Here is a 15,771-nt window from a genome sequence, read left to right as displayed (position 1 = left end):
AACTTAGTAAGGTACTGTCTTTGACAAGGATGTGCGGGTTCCCTGCACAGTGTGTGTATAATACTCTATCATAGGACGGCCCCATAGAACAGTTTTTGCCTGCAGTTGACAGGTCTTTTCAGTGAGACAGACCAGCGTTAAACAACAACAACAGCTACCTCACTCTTTCTCTGTGGAAGAAGGACGCCTTTAAGAAGCAATACAGATATTGGTTGGCAGGTCTGCTATCCAGTTAAAGATGAGTCTCTTAACTCCAAGTGAAAGTAGGAGTGTGTGCTACTGGAAAAGTGTAACTTCAACCAGCATCCACCAGGTTCGTGTTTCAGATGAACCTGGAGCTACAGCTACAACTAGACTCATATACACTACTGTTCTAATCACTACAATCTTACATTAAGCGTGGCCCCCAGAAGATCTGAGATTTTGTCTGGGAAGATGTTTGGCATACGTGTGAAGTGTGATCGTCGCCAGGTAGACAAGAACGCCACCCTCTGCTTCGAGTATAGTTTGTTCATGTACACGCGCCACTCACCACCTGACCCAGCCTGCAGGAATAGTTACATCTCATTAATGCAGAACGTAATAAAGGTGCAAAGGTGATTTCATTGTAACTCTTCCTTAGTGTTTTATTTATTTATTTATTAAGAACTTCACATTCTTTGGAGTTCTTATTGATACTGTTGATATTATTTTGTGTGGTTGTGGGGGGGAGGGGAATCTAGAGGCTGGCATTCCAAGACCGTTCGAGACAGACATGAAATTTAAAGGAATGATGTATGTTGGTTGCAGGCTTCTTTTGGCACAGAAAAAAAATCATAGCACTAGCGCAGCACTAGCGCCCTCAGTGTTATTTCTTCGATTTTTGCTCTCTTGCACTCCAAAAAATACTGAACCAATTGCTTTGCACATGGTCCAGTATGTAGTCATCATATACTGGTGTACTTGGGTATTGATTCTGAGTCCAACAAATACTTTTTGAGATAGTGAGGAAAATCAAAATGGTCTTCTCATGTCTGAAAATGCTAATATCAAGAGTATTCAACCGATTGTGACCAAATATGGTGGAAATGTAGTGAATCATGAGAACATGATTTGCGTAATATGAACGACCTAGACCTGATCTCAAGGTCACAGGTAAGAATCTGTAAATTTTTTTTGTCAAACCAAAAGTCCTTCAATATTAGGTCTGCAGTTCATTTGGAATGTGGAGTTCTTCGAGTATTGCTTCAGCAATTTCATAATTCCAGCTTATTACCATAACTATTACTACTACTACTACTACTACTACTACTGCTACTACTACTACTACTACTACTACTACTGCTACTACTACTACTACTGTTATTATTATTATTATTATTATTATTATTATAATATTATTATTATTATCATCATCATTATTATTAAGAACTTCACATTCTAGTAAGTTCTTATTAATATTGTAGATTTTTCCCGGGGGGGGGGGGAGATCTAGAAGGCTGGCATTCCAAGACCGTTCCAGATAGAGACCTGAAATTTTCAGCAGTGGTATCAGATATTATTAATACACTCCTTTGTCTGAAGAGTGTTAGTCTAACATGACCTTACGTAATATCACAGACGTCTCTTAGGAGGATTAGGTGTAACGGATATTTCAATACCTAGTTACTATTCTCCTATCTCGTAGCTAATTCCCCATTGAATTGGCCATTTCGTAAAGGTTACTTAGCTAGAAAGAGTCAGACAACTGATGACGACAAGCCTGATTTTTAGGTCGGTTGCCCGGGCTTCCAAGCCTCCTTGAAGTGCGTAATTACAACGTGCTACTTGAACCAGATCTAGGAGAAGAGTGACTAACATGGCGAGCTTCTTCTCTCTCATAGGATTTGAAGAGATGCCAGCTCTTAATTAATTACAATGCTAAATACAGTTAGGTTACATCATGATATATACTAGGCGAATCTAACCAATTAATCTTAGTTCTGATTAAACTAAACCCAAGCCAAATATTCACCTTATATATGTAAATATGTTAAACCCACATCTGCTTTTCATGTGAGGGCTTTTCATCCCCAGGACACGCCATCTACCACGCAGACGCAGTTTAGGTCAATGGAAATTTCCAAAGTAATTACATGTATTTACAATATAGTTGTCCAGAAGAGTTAAACGCAGTAGCATTTAATTTATTAATATTAAGAATTATTAAAGAGAACGTAATCTCTGGGTTATACAACCTGTTGATTAGTTACTAACGCTCTCCAGGTTGGAAAATATTTCCCACAGTTTTGGGGCTGGGCGAAAAATGATACGATGTATCATGTAATGTGACCCTTAGTCAGGAGTTCTGTCCATAGGTCTCGAGAACCCTGTGCTGCGGCCCTTCTAGGTCGCACATCTTGACCCATTTGGTCTCCACCATTCACTGTCTCCGGGGTAGCCGTTAACTCAAGGGGTACCAGGATATCAATAGTTTTCATGTTGGTATGTCCCCTTCATTTTAATTTTACGAGTCTCAGCACCCCCTCTGAATCTGGATGCGTGATCACTTAGCTAATGGCCACTGGGCTCTTGGTTGTTCTGTTTTTACTAAGACAACATCTATGTTTATAACAGACTTGTTGCTGGCAGCCAGAGCCCCATAAAATCTTCCTCATAGGTTCAAAAGATATTCTTCACTCGAATGGCTATTCCAAGTGTTTAATACTTTTTTCAGACGTTGATATCCCTCCCACAGATGTTGTCCTAAATCATTATTTTCTATGGTAGGATCATCTATTTCTTCCTGGATATCCACACAAGGCACCGGATGGAGCTTTCTACCATATAACATATGAGCCAGTGTCAAAGCCTCAGTCAAAACGCTAGTGTCATCTAGATAGGTTAGGGTCTATCATTAATCCTAGCCTCAGTTTCAGTTATCACTGTTCTTAACTCTTCTCTTGTGATTTTTGTTCTGTGTTAGGTTTTCCCAAGGCATTTCTTCACAATACCAATTATTCGTTCGGTAAATCCATTTTGCCACGGTGCTCTTGGAGCTATGAACTGTCAGGTACAATTTCGGATTCCCAGTGCCTACTTAACCTTTGGGTCATTCATTATATTTAAAAGTAGAGGTGCTGCTCCAACGATGTTGGTTCCATTGTCTTTTATTAATTTATTAGGACTGACCTTGTAGCTGCAAATCTTCTAAATACCTTCAGGAATGTCTCTGAACTTAAATCTTCTGCCATTTCTAGATGGACTACCCTTGTGTAGGTGCAAGTAAACAGACATATATATACATTTATGGCGAGTTCCGTCACCGGTAACAGTTATAGCCCCTGTGTAATCTACTTCAATTACCTTGAAGGGCCGACTTACATTTACCCTATCCCTTGGTAAGGCAGGTAGTCCTGGATAGTCATATGGTCGTTATTCATATCTCCTACATGTAATGCAACCTTTGAGATATTTCTTTATGACCTGTCTACCCTTAGGGATCCAATACCTTTCCCGGATTCGGGCCAAAGTCTGCGGCACACCTCCATGAAGAGTCAAATCATGGGCTTCCTTTAGAATTATCTATCTATCTATCTATAGCCCGACGCCCTAATCCCGCAAAGGGTGGCCGCAGACAAAACGCCTCCAAGTCACTCTGTCACCCACCATTTGACTCCCCTCCCCCCAACTCATCCCCCCCTCCCTCATATACCTCTCAACTCCATCCCTCCACCTCATCCTCGGTCTACCTCTCCCTCCCCCTCCCTCCACCTCACCTACATACACCCTCTTAGTCAGTCTTTCATTCTCCATTCTCTCCACATGTCCAAACCACCTCAGTGTATTTCTCCTAATCTTTTCAACCACATCCACATCTACCCCACAACGTTCCTTCACTTCTTCATTCGTCAACCTGTCCCTCCACGTCACTCCACATGCTCCTCTCAAGTAACTCATTTCCACTGCTCTCACTCTTGACTTGTTCCTCTCTTGCAAGGTTCACGCCTCGCTTCCATACGTCAGGGTAGGGATCACAATACCATCATGCAGTGACTTCTTAACTTCCATACTCACCTCCCTATTTCTCATCACTGCTTTCAGTGTACCAACAACCTTTCTTCCCTGCTGTACCCTTTCACGTACTTCATCCCCCAAAGTTCCATCCTTACTCATCACACTACCCAAGTACTTGAATGCACTCACATTCTCCATATCCTCACCATCCAACCTCACTGCACACTCTGTGACTTCATTCCTCTCAAACACCATAACTTTACTTTTGTTTACATTAACTTTCAGCTTCCTCCTCCTACACACTGTCCCAAATTAATTCACCAAACCTTGCAACTCCCATTCATCTTCACTCAACAATACTGTATCATCAGCAAACAGCAACACCGGAAGCTTCCAAATCTCACCCTCATTCATTAGGGCCACCCCCACATCCACTGCCCTACCTTGCACCTCCTTTACAACCCCATCCATATATATATATTAAACAGCCATGGAGACATCACACACCCCTGTTTCAATCCCACATTGAGATCAAAGAACTCACTCAGCTCACCATCCACTCGCACCGTAGCCCTAGCTCCCTTGTACATACTCTTCACAGCACTCAACAATTTCCCCTCCACTCCATATATTCTCAGTACCTTCCACATACCTTGCCTATCTATTCTGTCATAAGCTTTCTCCAAGTCCATGAAGGCAGCATACACTTTCCTTCCCTTCTCTAGATACTTCTCCACTAAACATCTTAGAACAAATATCTGATCTACACACCCTTTTCCCTTCCTAAATCCCCCTTGTTCTTCTCCAACTAGCTCCTCTGTCATATGCCTAACCCTATCAATGAGTATTCTACCATATATTTTACCAGTCACACTAAGAAGGCAAATACCACTATGGTTACCACATACTTCTCTCTCCCCTTTTCCTTTGTACAGAGGAACAATTATACCTGATTTCCAGTCCTCTGGAACCCTTCCCTCTTCCCAAGCCAATCTACACAACTTCCATATCCACTCCACAACAATCTCACCCCCATACCTAAGCATTTCACCACACACTCCATCAATTCCTGGGGCCTTTCCCAGCTTGATCTTCTTCATCGCTTCCACTACTTCCGACCTACTGATCTCTTCCTCCCTCCTCTCATCTCTTCTTCTCCCAGCCATTCCCCAACCACTTATACTCACACTGTTCTCACTCTCTACATTCAACAAATCCTCAAAGTGCTCCTTCCATCTCCTCAATTTCTCTCTCTTCTCCACGAACAATCTATTATTCCTATCTTTCACTCCCCTACTATTTCCCCTTTCACATGCCTTACTTTCTTTACCTCCTTCCAAAACAATTTCTTACTCTCCCTCCATTTCACACTCAGATTCCTCCCAAACTCTTCATCCACTTTCTTCTTACTCTCCTTCACCAGTCTCTTAACCTCCCTTCTCCTGCTCACATATACCTCTCTCTTCTCTCTCTCATCTTCTCCCCTACCTCTACTCGCCAACCATTCACCATATGCCTTCTTCTTTTGTTCCACAGCTCGTTTCACCTCATCATTCCACCATGCTGTCCCTTGCACACCCTTGCATCTCCTCCTCACTCCACAAACCGCCTCACACGCTGCGCTTATCTCTTCCGTGAATATCTTACATACGTCTTCCACCCCTTCCATCTGCTCTAGCTCATACCTTCCCAATCTTTCTTCCACTATGCTCTTATATTCTGTCCTTTTTTCACTATCTTGCAATTTCTCCACTCTTCTCACAGGAGCTGCTTCCTCCTGTCTTCCCCTTCGTCTCCTCAACCACTTTCTTTGCAGCTCTACCTTGGCCATCACTAAGTGATGGTCCGAGACTCCATTCCCCCACCCTCTCCACACCCTTGCATCCAACACTTGTCTTCTCATTCGCTCATCCACACACACGTAGTCTATCATTGCCTTTCGTTCAACAAGTTCACCATCCATTTCCTCATAACTCTCCATGTATACCGGTGGATCATCTTATGACGAAAGTAGGTGTTGGCTATTGCCAACCCCTTACCAGCACAGATGTCCACCAAAGCACTACCATTCCCATATACTTCAGCTGGCACACCCCACTGACCAACCACTCCATCCACTCGTACATTCCCAACTTTGCCATTCATGTCTCCAATCAACAGCACTCTCTCGCTCCTCTCAAACTTGTCCATACATGCTTCTACTCTCGCCCAAAACTCATCTTTCACTCTTGCCACTCGATCCTCTGTTGGAGCATACACATATACAATCGCCCATGCTTGTATACCTACTTTCATCCTCACCCATACAATCCTTGCACCCACTGTTCGATACTCTCTTATATTCTCCTTCCACTTCTTGCTTATCATCAGACATACTCCCTCTCTTGCCCTCTCATTGTCACTGACTCCCGCACATATACCTACACCGTGTTCCCATTCTCTCATCCTTTCACCTTGACCATTTAGTTTCAGTCAATCCACATATATCCACTTTTGCATCCTCAAGCACCTGGACAATCTCTCTCTCTTTCACTTCATCATTCACTCCTCTCACATTTAGAATTAACTGTACAAAATAATCGCTCTTAGGTAATAATATGGGATGTCTAGTTTGGAGAGGCAAATCAGCCTCTAGTATTCGGCCCCAGCATCTAATTAGACCCTTTCCGTCCAAGAAGAAGCGTAAGTCTATAATGAACTTATTCTTGTTCCCAGTGCCATTGCCTAAAGGGTCATATATCTCTCTGTAATAATTCCTTTGTATCCTTTTCAGCCAATATTCCATGAGATCTAACTTCTGAAATCTCACTTTCTTATTCAAAAATTTAACAACTAATTTAATAGTGTCAATAAGTTGTCTTATTGACGAGAATCTGCTAATGTCAATTCCTTCTGCCTCAGGTACTACATGATCTAAGTTTACTGCACCAACGTCACAATACTATACTGTTTCTGCTCAGGCCAATCTTTAGTGAGTAACCATTTAGGACCTTTAAACTACAAGTTATCTTTGATCAGTCTCTTTACAGTCGAACCTCTCGAGAGCAGATCAGCTGGGTTTTGTGTAGAGGATACATGCATAAATTTAAATTTTGAAGACAACTCTTTAATAGTCATCACTCTATTGTTCCACAATGTCTCATCCAATTCAGTGTCCCAGTCTAACTTTTCTTGCCAAACCTTTTGCACTAAACATTTGCCCTTAATAACTATAGGACTGACCAATCCCAATGGGTCACATAGAGTGGAGACCTGACTTAACAAGGATCTCTTGGTGAGAGAGACATCGGAAAACTTAATTGGCTTCATACTTATTTCATCAGCTGTTGTATCCCAGTTAAGACCCAACACATTTTGAGTTTGGGGAATGTCAGTATTTGGAGTTCTCTTGTATTTTATTCCTCAAAAGCGGTGAATTTGTATTCCAGCTCTGTAACGGCAATATTGCCTTCCCACATTTGGAATTGGCTACTTCATAAGCCTTCAACGCTTCCGCCTCAGTATCAGCAACACCTTGCAAATTATCCATGTAAAAATCCTGCCCTATTTCAGGGCATTTGGCATTGCCAAAATGATACCTTAAAGTGTTGCAAAGTAGGAAAAAACTAGCACAAGAGCCAAAGAGCACCGATGAACTATCCTCATTTTGAGGGTCTTGAGGCCAGAGGAAATTTGTAAATTTCCTATCCTCCTCCCTCAATCCTATTCTGAGAAAAGCCTTACTAATGCCTGCTGTAAAAGCATAAGGTTTCTCTCTGAATCTTAGTAATACATTCCCTAACTTCTCCGTTAGTGTAGGTCCAGAGTATAGGCAATCGTTAAAGCTAGCTGATCCCTTGGACGCTTTACTGCTACAAATGAAAACTATCCTTATGGGAGTAGTTACTGAATCCTTGCTTACAGCATGATGTGGTAAATAATGTCCCTCCTTATGGTTAACAGGGAATTATACCTCTTCTGTAAATTTACTCTTCAGTTGATTTTTTATAATATTATCAAATAAGGTCAGAAGTTCTGGTTTATCTCTCAACTTTCTTAGAAGAGAAATTAACTGAGCTTTTGCTGCTTGGTAATTTGCTGGTAACTCTGAATGTTTTGGTTTCCATGGTAATCCTACCGAATACTGTCCATCCTTAAATTCCACTGACTGGTTAAACAAATCTAAAGTTATTTTATCTTCAGGGGTTGATTCCTCAGAGTGTATTCCTGCAATATCTAGATCCTATAAATTGTGTACTGATTCATTTTTTTTCATTCAGCAAGCCATTTATCTGAGTGGGTTCTAGTTCAGCACCTATTCTAGCTACCATCACTGCCTATGTGGGGGTAACAAAGACTGAGTCTACTAGTTTAGCCTCTTGCTTTGGAAAAGGCAACTGACCCATAACAAGGTTACCTCCTGGACTCTTGAACAACTGTACTTATTCTTCTTGAAGGTCCTATGTAGGAATCTTCCACAGTCCTCAAAACCAATTATCATTTTTTGGGGGACCCACAGTATCTGATTCCACATTCTGTTTAGCCAACTTTATCATTAAGCTTTGTAGATGATCAGAGGTTTCCTTCAGTCCCTTGATATATATATACTTGTCTCCATATTATTCAATACAGCTGCAGAAATACGGCATTTATGTCTGCCTAGTTGTATTACAAGTCTAACTAAATCAAAAGACTGAGCTTCCTTAGTAGTTAAGAATCCTGCAATGGCTAGATTTACCTTGCTAGTAATAGATAACTTTAATTTCTTCACATTGTCTGCAAAAATGAAGGTTTTCTGAGCGCCCATATCAAAAAGAGTGAATGCTAATAGGTTTCTATTCTCAATCACTACCTTCACATATGCTATTGGAACTGCAGCTGGCATTACTACTGGAGCATTCCCCTTTTCAATTGTCATATTGACACTTGCAGGTACCTCATTTTCCATCCATGGGCATAAACCATTATGATGATGATTCCTTTTACATTTGAAATAAAGATTGGTTTAGTCCTGCAGTCTGCAGAAGTATGCACGGAGTTCATACAGCCACTCTAGAAGCATAATCAGGATAATGTTGACAAGATGCACTGAAATGTTGCTCCCCACAAAATGCAAAAATTTTCCTGTCGTTTACCATGGAAGGTTTTACTTTCTTTTTTCATCAGCTTGTCTATTCCTTGTCTTTAATATTTTATCCTCAGCCTTTAAAGAGCTAAGGAAAGTACCTATCTCTTCTTTAGGCACATACTTAGCCTTTTCCGACTTAGGTTTCCCAACCAGTTGGTTAGTGTTTTTTTTTTCTTTATTTCAGACTTATGTTTAATTTCAACAGGGTTTACTGTTCCTTGCAAATGTTTACAGAGCTGCATCAAGCGTTCCTCAATCTCCTCACAGGAGAAATCATCCTTTTGATACCTACCGTAGAAGGCATCCTTGGTTCTAGGTAGAAGCTTTAAGGACAAAGTTCTAGAAAGCACCCAATCTGCTGCTTCAGTTCCATCTTAGACGATTCCGTTGCTGTTCCTCCATCACTTCCCCCCTCTGACTTCCTCATGGCTGGCATTAAAGTTTCTTCAGCTGATGTATTTTCTGCCATCACTGGCCTGAATACTAACAAGGCATATGGGCCAAATGGAGTCCCTCCTGTTGTCTTCAAGAGCTGTGTTTCTGTGCTCACACCTTGCCTAGGTAAACTCTTTCGTCTTTGTCTATGAATTTGTACCTTTCCATCTTGCTGGAAGTTTGCTTTCACTCAGCCAGTTCCAAAGAAGGGTGACCATTCCCAACTCTAACTACCGTTCAATTGCGTTAACATCCTGTGTCTCACAAGTTTTCGAGTCTATTCTTAACAGAAAATTTTTAAAGTATCTTTCTTATCACAACCTTTTTTCTGATCATCAATATGGGTTCTGTCAGGGATGCACCATTGGCGATCTCACCAACATTTCAGACTCCTGGTGATCCTCCTTTTGGGACTTTGGCGAAAGCTTTGCCATTGCACTAGACATCTCAAGGGCCTTCTATTAAGTCTGGCATAAATCTTTAATTTCCAAACTGCCCTCTTATGGTTTCTATTCTTGTATCTGTTCCTTCATCTATAGCTTCCTTTATGGTCGTTCTATAGCTGCTGTTGTGCATAGCCATCTTTCTTCTAGATCTACCAACAGTAGTGTTTCTCAGGGCTCTGTCCTATCAGCAACTCTCTTTTTTTAAATTCATCAATGACCTTCAAAGCTGTACATCTAACCCTATCCACTTGTACGCTAATGATTCTACCCTTCACCTTTCCTTTCGGTTCCCGCAACGTCCATCTCAGCAATTACTTCAACAAACAAGAGATAAGGGTATGGCAAACCTAATGTCTGACTTGGCTCGAATCTCTGACTGTGCAAAAGGAATCTTGTTGTTTTTAATGCATCAAAGACTCAGTTCTTGCACCTATCAACCCGATAAACTCTTCCACAGGAGTACCCATTAATGTTTAATAATATCCACCTCAACCCTGCATCATCCTTGAACATGCTTAGGGTTTCATTCACTAGGGACTTATCTAGGAAAGATCATATCACATCTGAAAAATCTGCTAAGCCGACTCCATACCTTCTTTACCCCTCCACAGGTGCTGACTTTATACACAGGTTTTATTCGCCCCTGTGTAGAGTACAACTCCCATGTGTGGGGATGCTCCCCACATGTAGCTCTTCTCAACAGGGTGGAGTTAAAGGCTTTTCGTCTCATTAACTCTCCTCCTAGTACTGGCTCCCTTCAAACTCTGTCTCTTCACCACACTGTTGCATCTTTATCTCTTTTCTATTACTACTTCAATGGTCACTGCTCCTCTGAACTGTCTGGTTTCATCCCTGCACCTGTACATCGGATGGGTAGCACCCATCCACCAACAAACTCTTATCCCTTTTCTGTCCAACTCTTTAATGCAAGAGTTAACCGTTACTCCAAGTCTTTCATTTACGCAACAGGTCATCTCTGGAACTGTTTCCCTCTGTCTGTATTTCCTGCTTCTTATGATCTCCAGTCTTTCAAACGCAGTGTGTCCATGCATCTCGAAATGAACGGATCTTGAAATAGTCTCTTATATATATATATATATATATATATATATATTATATATATATATATATATATATATATATATTTTTTTTTTTTTTTCTTGGAAAACATAGTTTGTGGGTTCCTGGCCTTTGGTTCGTTCTTTCTTGCTTAAAAAAAAAAAATCCTGAAACAATTAAAAGATTAGGATCATGATTTCTGCCATATACAGCTCCAAGCATTTGTACATATAATCATATGTAAAATATTTTAAGGTATCCACAAATATGTGTATCTTGCTGGATGTAGTTTTAAGTACTATAAATGGATTTATGCAATAATTAGCAATATCGTGACTGTTAATCACATTAATATGTGACCATACACTTGATGAAGTTCCAAGTGAATCAACTTTCTGTGAAAATATGACAAATGTAATAGGTCTAGCTCACTTACGTGCTCGAGCTATCTTGTGTTCCTATTTCCCAGTGAATGTCAACATATCAACGAAGAAACACACACACACACACACACACACACACACACACACACACACACACACACACACACAAAATGTATGTAACTATCAGTCTATTTATCTATCTATATAGACTGATATGCTGTAGATAGATAGATAGGGTGTCCCGGGAAGAAAGGGCATAACTTTGGGAAATGAAAGATGAGGGAATTCTAAGTAAAAACTTATATGGACATTTGTCCAAATCTCAAAACTAATAAAGCCACAATTACTGCTACCTTATGGAAGCAAATGTTCTCCAAATTTCATCAATAATGTCATCAGTAATTGTAGTTCCCTAACGGCTGAGATTTGAACAAATGTCCACATAACATTTTTTGCTTAGAATTCCCTCATCTATCGTTTCCCAGTGTAATGCTCTTTCCTCCCGGGACTCTCTCTCTCTCTCTCTCTGCTGCGGTGAGTCTCCTTGACGTTGTGGTGGGGCTTGAAGCGTGGTTGGCTATGCCACCTACTTTGGAGGCATGCCTACCTTTGTAGGGTTCAGCATTTGTCGGCCACATGGACCAAGCACCCCCTGCATCATTGGTGAGGGAGGCCTGCTGGTGATGTTAGTCCCTGCCCATTTGCTATCTAGGGCGGGACTTTTGCCTCCCCACGTGTTTGTTGTGCATGGCGTCCAATAATTCTGGGAGACGGAAGTCCTGGGGGTTGATTGATGCTGCACAATGCGTCCTGAAGCTAGCAATACACCTCTTTGGTCCTTTATTCCTGCTAGACGGGCGGCCTGGTTGGGCCTGACCAGGTCAATCGGCTGGTCATGCGTTGGGTAAGGTCAAGTGGGTACTGGTGGGCCTGGTGTTCCTATTGTCCTGGAGTTACCTTTGCCTAGGTCCCCCAGTGGTTACCCATATATACTTCCTCGCTACCTCTGCGGTTGCCAGTGGTGTCATCCCTGGCATATGGCCTTCCCTTGTTGGGCTCCATGATGGGTGAAGGGGTGAGGGAATGAAGGTTTTTCGTCCTCGTGTGGCAGGTGGCCAGGCCCATGAATCCCCAACAACGCCACATCTTTGCTCCTGCTGACCCTGTACCACATAAGGGCAACAGAGGTAAGAAGCGCTTTTGAGGGAGCGGCACACAGCCCTCCAGGAAAGTTCTCTCACCCTTCACTGAGATGATGCCTGGTGTCTTTGTGCCTTACCAAAACATGAAATTCTAGTTTTGAAGCTGGTTGATGGTTCCTCCTTCAGGGATTTTAATGCATTTAAGGTTCATTGTGACTTGGTCAAGGCTTGCGGGTCATCCCCAAAGGGTTTTCCACAAGCAGATGGATCACTCTTATAGAGGCCAGGGATGCTGGTCAAAGTGCTCACATCCATGGCATCAATGTTTAGCCTCCTGTTATGTTACAGTTACCAGTCATTCCACTCTGAACCAGATGTTGTCTTCTCTAAGGAGTTCCTTAGGTACTCAGAGGAGGACCTCCTGGATGAGCTAAAAGACCAGAGAGTAGTGAAGGTGGAGAGGATAAAGAAAAAGGTAGACAGGATATTGACAGGCACACAGTCACTGATTGTCACCTTTGATCAGTTGACATTGCCTGATGTCTTAGAGGCGTCTTACTACCGCCTTCGGGTCAATGTATATGTGCCAAGACCTAGGAGATGCTTCCACTGCCAAAGTTTTGGGCATGTCAGCAGGTCTAGTAGTAGAAACATCCAAAGTGTGTGTTAATTGTGGTGGTAATTCATATGCTGAGATGGTCTTCCTGAATCCCCCCTCATGTATTAACTGCCATGGTGCTTACCTAGCTTCACCAACACAGTGTGACCAGTATAAGTTTGTGAATGATGTCATGTCAGTACAAACCCATGAGAAGATATTTTTTGCAGAGGCAAAGGAAAGGGTCAGAGGGATGTTTTTCCACCCTGGGGTCACCTTTGCTTCAGCTCTATCACGTTGTAAGGAGGTTCCACAGTACAACGAGACAACACTTCATGCTGCCTCACCTGCTTCTCGGGGTAATCAGTCGTCACAGATGTCCCAGTTGAGGGTTGCTACTGTGGCGGCAACACATAGAGGAAGCAGTGCCTATTCTGAGGGGTTCCCACCAGCATGTAGTGGTGCCTTCCCTCTTCCATGCATCCCTGCTCCTGGACTGAAGGCTGGACCCTTGTTCAGGGCAGGGGCAACAAATGACAGATGCATGCTACCATCATGTGCATCTTCAGAGCCAGAAAAGACGTGTGGTAACCCAACTGCTTCAACTAATGTTTCTGCCTCCATTTTAGTGACAGAGAGTCGACACCCTTCCATAGTGGTGGTGGTTGATGTCCATGCCGATGCTTCTCCTTGTCCTGACATATCCCAAAAATCCGAGTCTCTCCTGTGCATAGCAAGCAATGCCGTGGCTCCTCAGAATGCTCAGAGACTGAGGCCCTGCCACCAAAGGTTTCAGCTGGGGAGCCCACTACCCATTCTCTTCAGGGTTCTCAGGAGTCTGGGTGAGTGCAGGCTGATGGCAGTATTTCGCTGACGGTCTGTACCTCACCAAACAGTGGTGATGCTCGGATTGTTGATGCGCCTCCTCCGTTGCATGATGCCTTGCCTTCTTGCGATCCTAGTACTCTGGGGTGCGCTACTGATCGTGCTTCTCCTTGTGATGGCACTGCCTGCCCTGTTCTGGCTAAGGCAGCTTGCAGTCCCCCTACCAAACCATCTCTCACTCCACCACAGAAGAAGACCATTGCTCGGCCTTCTTCTTCCTCCCCTTTCCTGTCTACAAAACCAGGTATCTTGGGTTCCTCCTCCTGGGGGTCAGCTGTGGTTAGAAAACCTGTCACTAATAACCCTTGTCCAGGTACTCGGACACCCGTCAAGGTTGCCAGTGTCCAGAACTCTGGTATTAAAATTAACACGATATAATGCCACTCCATTATGGGATCTGTATTTCAATGGAATTGTTGTGGTTTACATGCTAGTCGGGAGGAATTGCGTATTCTTATTGTCCGCTATTCCCTAGTGTGCATAGCATATGCATCCAGGAGACCATGGCTGAGAATGCTGCTCCTTCTGGTCCCCCTGGTACCATGTATTTCATTCTGATCCTCTTCCTGGCCAGAGACATCATGGTGGTGCTGCTATCCTAGTTCACTGTGATGTCCCATTCACTTGTCTGAGACTTTTAGGCTGTTGTCATTCAGATTTACCTTCACCATCAACATACATTGTGTAGTCTTTACCTCTCTCCATATGCATCTGTTGAGAAGGTAGATCTTGTCTGCCTTATTCGTGACCTTCCATACCCCTTCTTTTACTAAGTGATCTGAATGATTGTCACCCTCTGTGGAGTGAGAGTATGACCAACCCTAGAGATGTTATGCTGGCTTCGTTGGTGGAGGATGAGGAGTTGGGGGTGTTGAATTCAGGTGAAATGACGTACATTCATAGTCAGACTGGTGTTTTTGCGGCCACTGATTTGTCTCTGTGCTCAGCTATTTCTGTTTAGATTTTAGATGGGATGTGTTGCCAGATTTGCATGGCAGTGATCACTTCCCAATTCTTTTAACCCGCGCCATCCCGAGGACGTACTTCCACGTCCTCACGTTTTGTCACAGCCAGTCCCGAGGACGTACTTCAACGTCCTGCAATTGCAAGGTTCATAATTTCCACAAATTTCAAAATTCGCGGGAGATTTTCGTTTCGCCCGGGTACCCAAGCCTCCCCTACCTGCCGCCAGGCGGGCAGCGTCCTAGACCCTGCGTGACCCGCGCTCGCCCTTGTGTCGGTCACTCACCTGCCAGCAGTGACCCAGGTCAGACATGGCGCAGAAAGGTCTCTCAGATGAGCAAATTGCATCCGTCCTGGAAGCCTTCACTGGAGACAGTGATTCTCCACTCGATGATGATGTGGTGGATCGCGATTACGTCCAGCCAGAGGAAGAAATAAGTAGCAGTGATGAGGAGGTCTCTTCGCCCCGAAAAACGCGGTATGTGACATACCGTAAGGCAAGGGAAGGCCAGGCTGCTCCCCAACCACGTGCACAGCTATCTCTCCATCACGATTCTGATCAGGACGAGGATGAGGACGATGAGGATGACGGAGGGCTAGGACGTGATATCGCCGAGTGGTTGGGAAAGGAAAAATATCACCACGTGGATCAGAAGGTGGGGCGAGACGACACCTAAGGTATGGTTCAAGTACTTTGTCTGGGGAAGTAGCAAGTGGTGTGGTGGGATTGCTGGGAGAAAGGGAAAGTGTTGTGGCGGCAGCGCTGGGTGAAAGTGAG

The 15,771-nt window shown here is 43.2% G+C and overlaps 1 protein-coding gene across 1 annotated transcript in view; it reads right to left on the bottom strand.

Annotated features, from left to right (window-relative positions):
- The window catches only part of LOC145396961 (putative glutamate receptor), a 237,806-nt gene that overhangs the window by 211,631 nt on the left and 10,404 nt on the right, over nucleotides 1–15,771 (bottom strand). The window contains exon 5 of the mRNA XM_080270194.1: nucleotides 393–545. Within this exon, the coding sequence (XP_080126320.1) occupies nucleotides 393–545 (153 nt within the window). The remainder of the gene's footprint in view (nucleotides 1–392; nucleotides 546–15,771) is intronic.

This window comes from Coenobita brevimanus, chromosome 40, assembly GCF_032717465.1.
Source record: "Coenobita brevimanus isolate Jiangsu-jjx chromosome 40, ASM3271746v2, whole genome shotgun sequence".
Lineage (NCBI taxonomy): Eukaryota > Metazoa > Arthropoda > Malacostraca > Decapoda > Coenobitidae > Coenobita > Coenobita brevimanus.
Note: the sequence above shows the minus strand (reverse complement) of the source record. Positions and strands in the feature narration are given on the sequence as shown.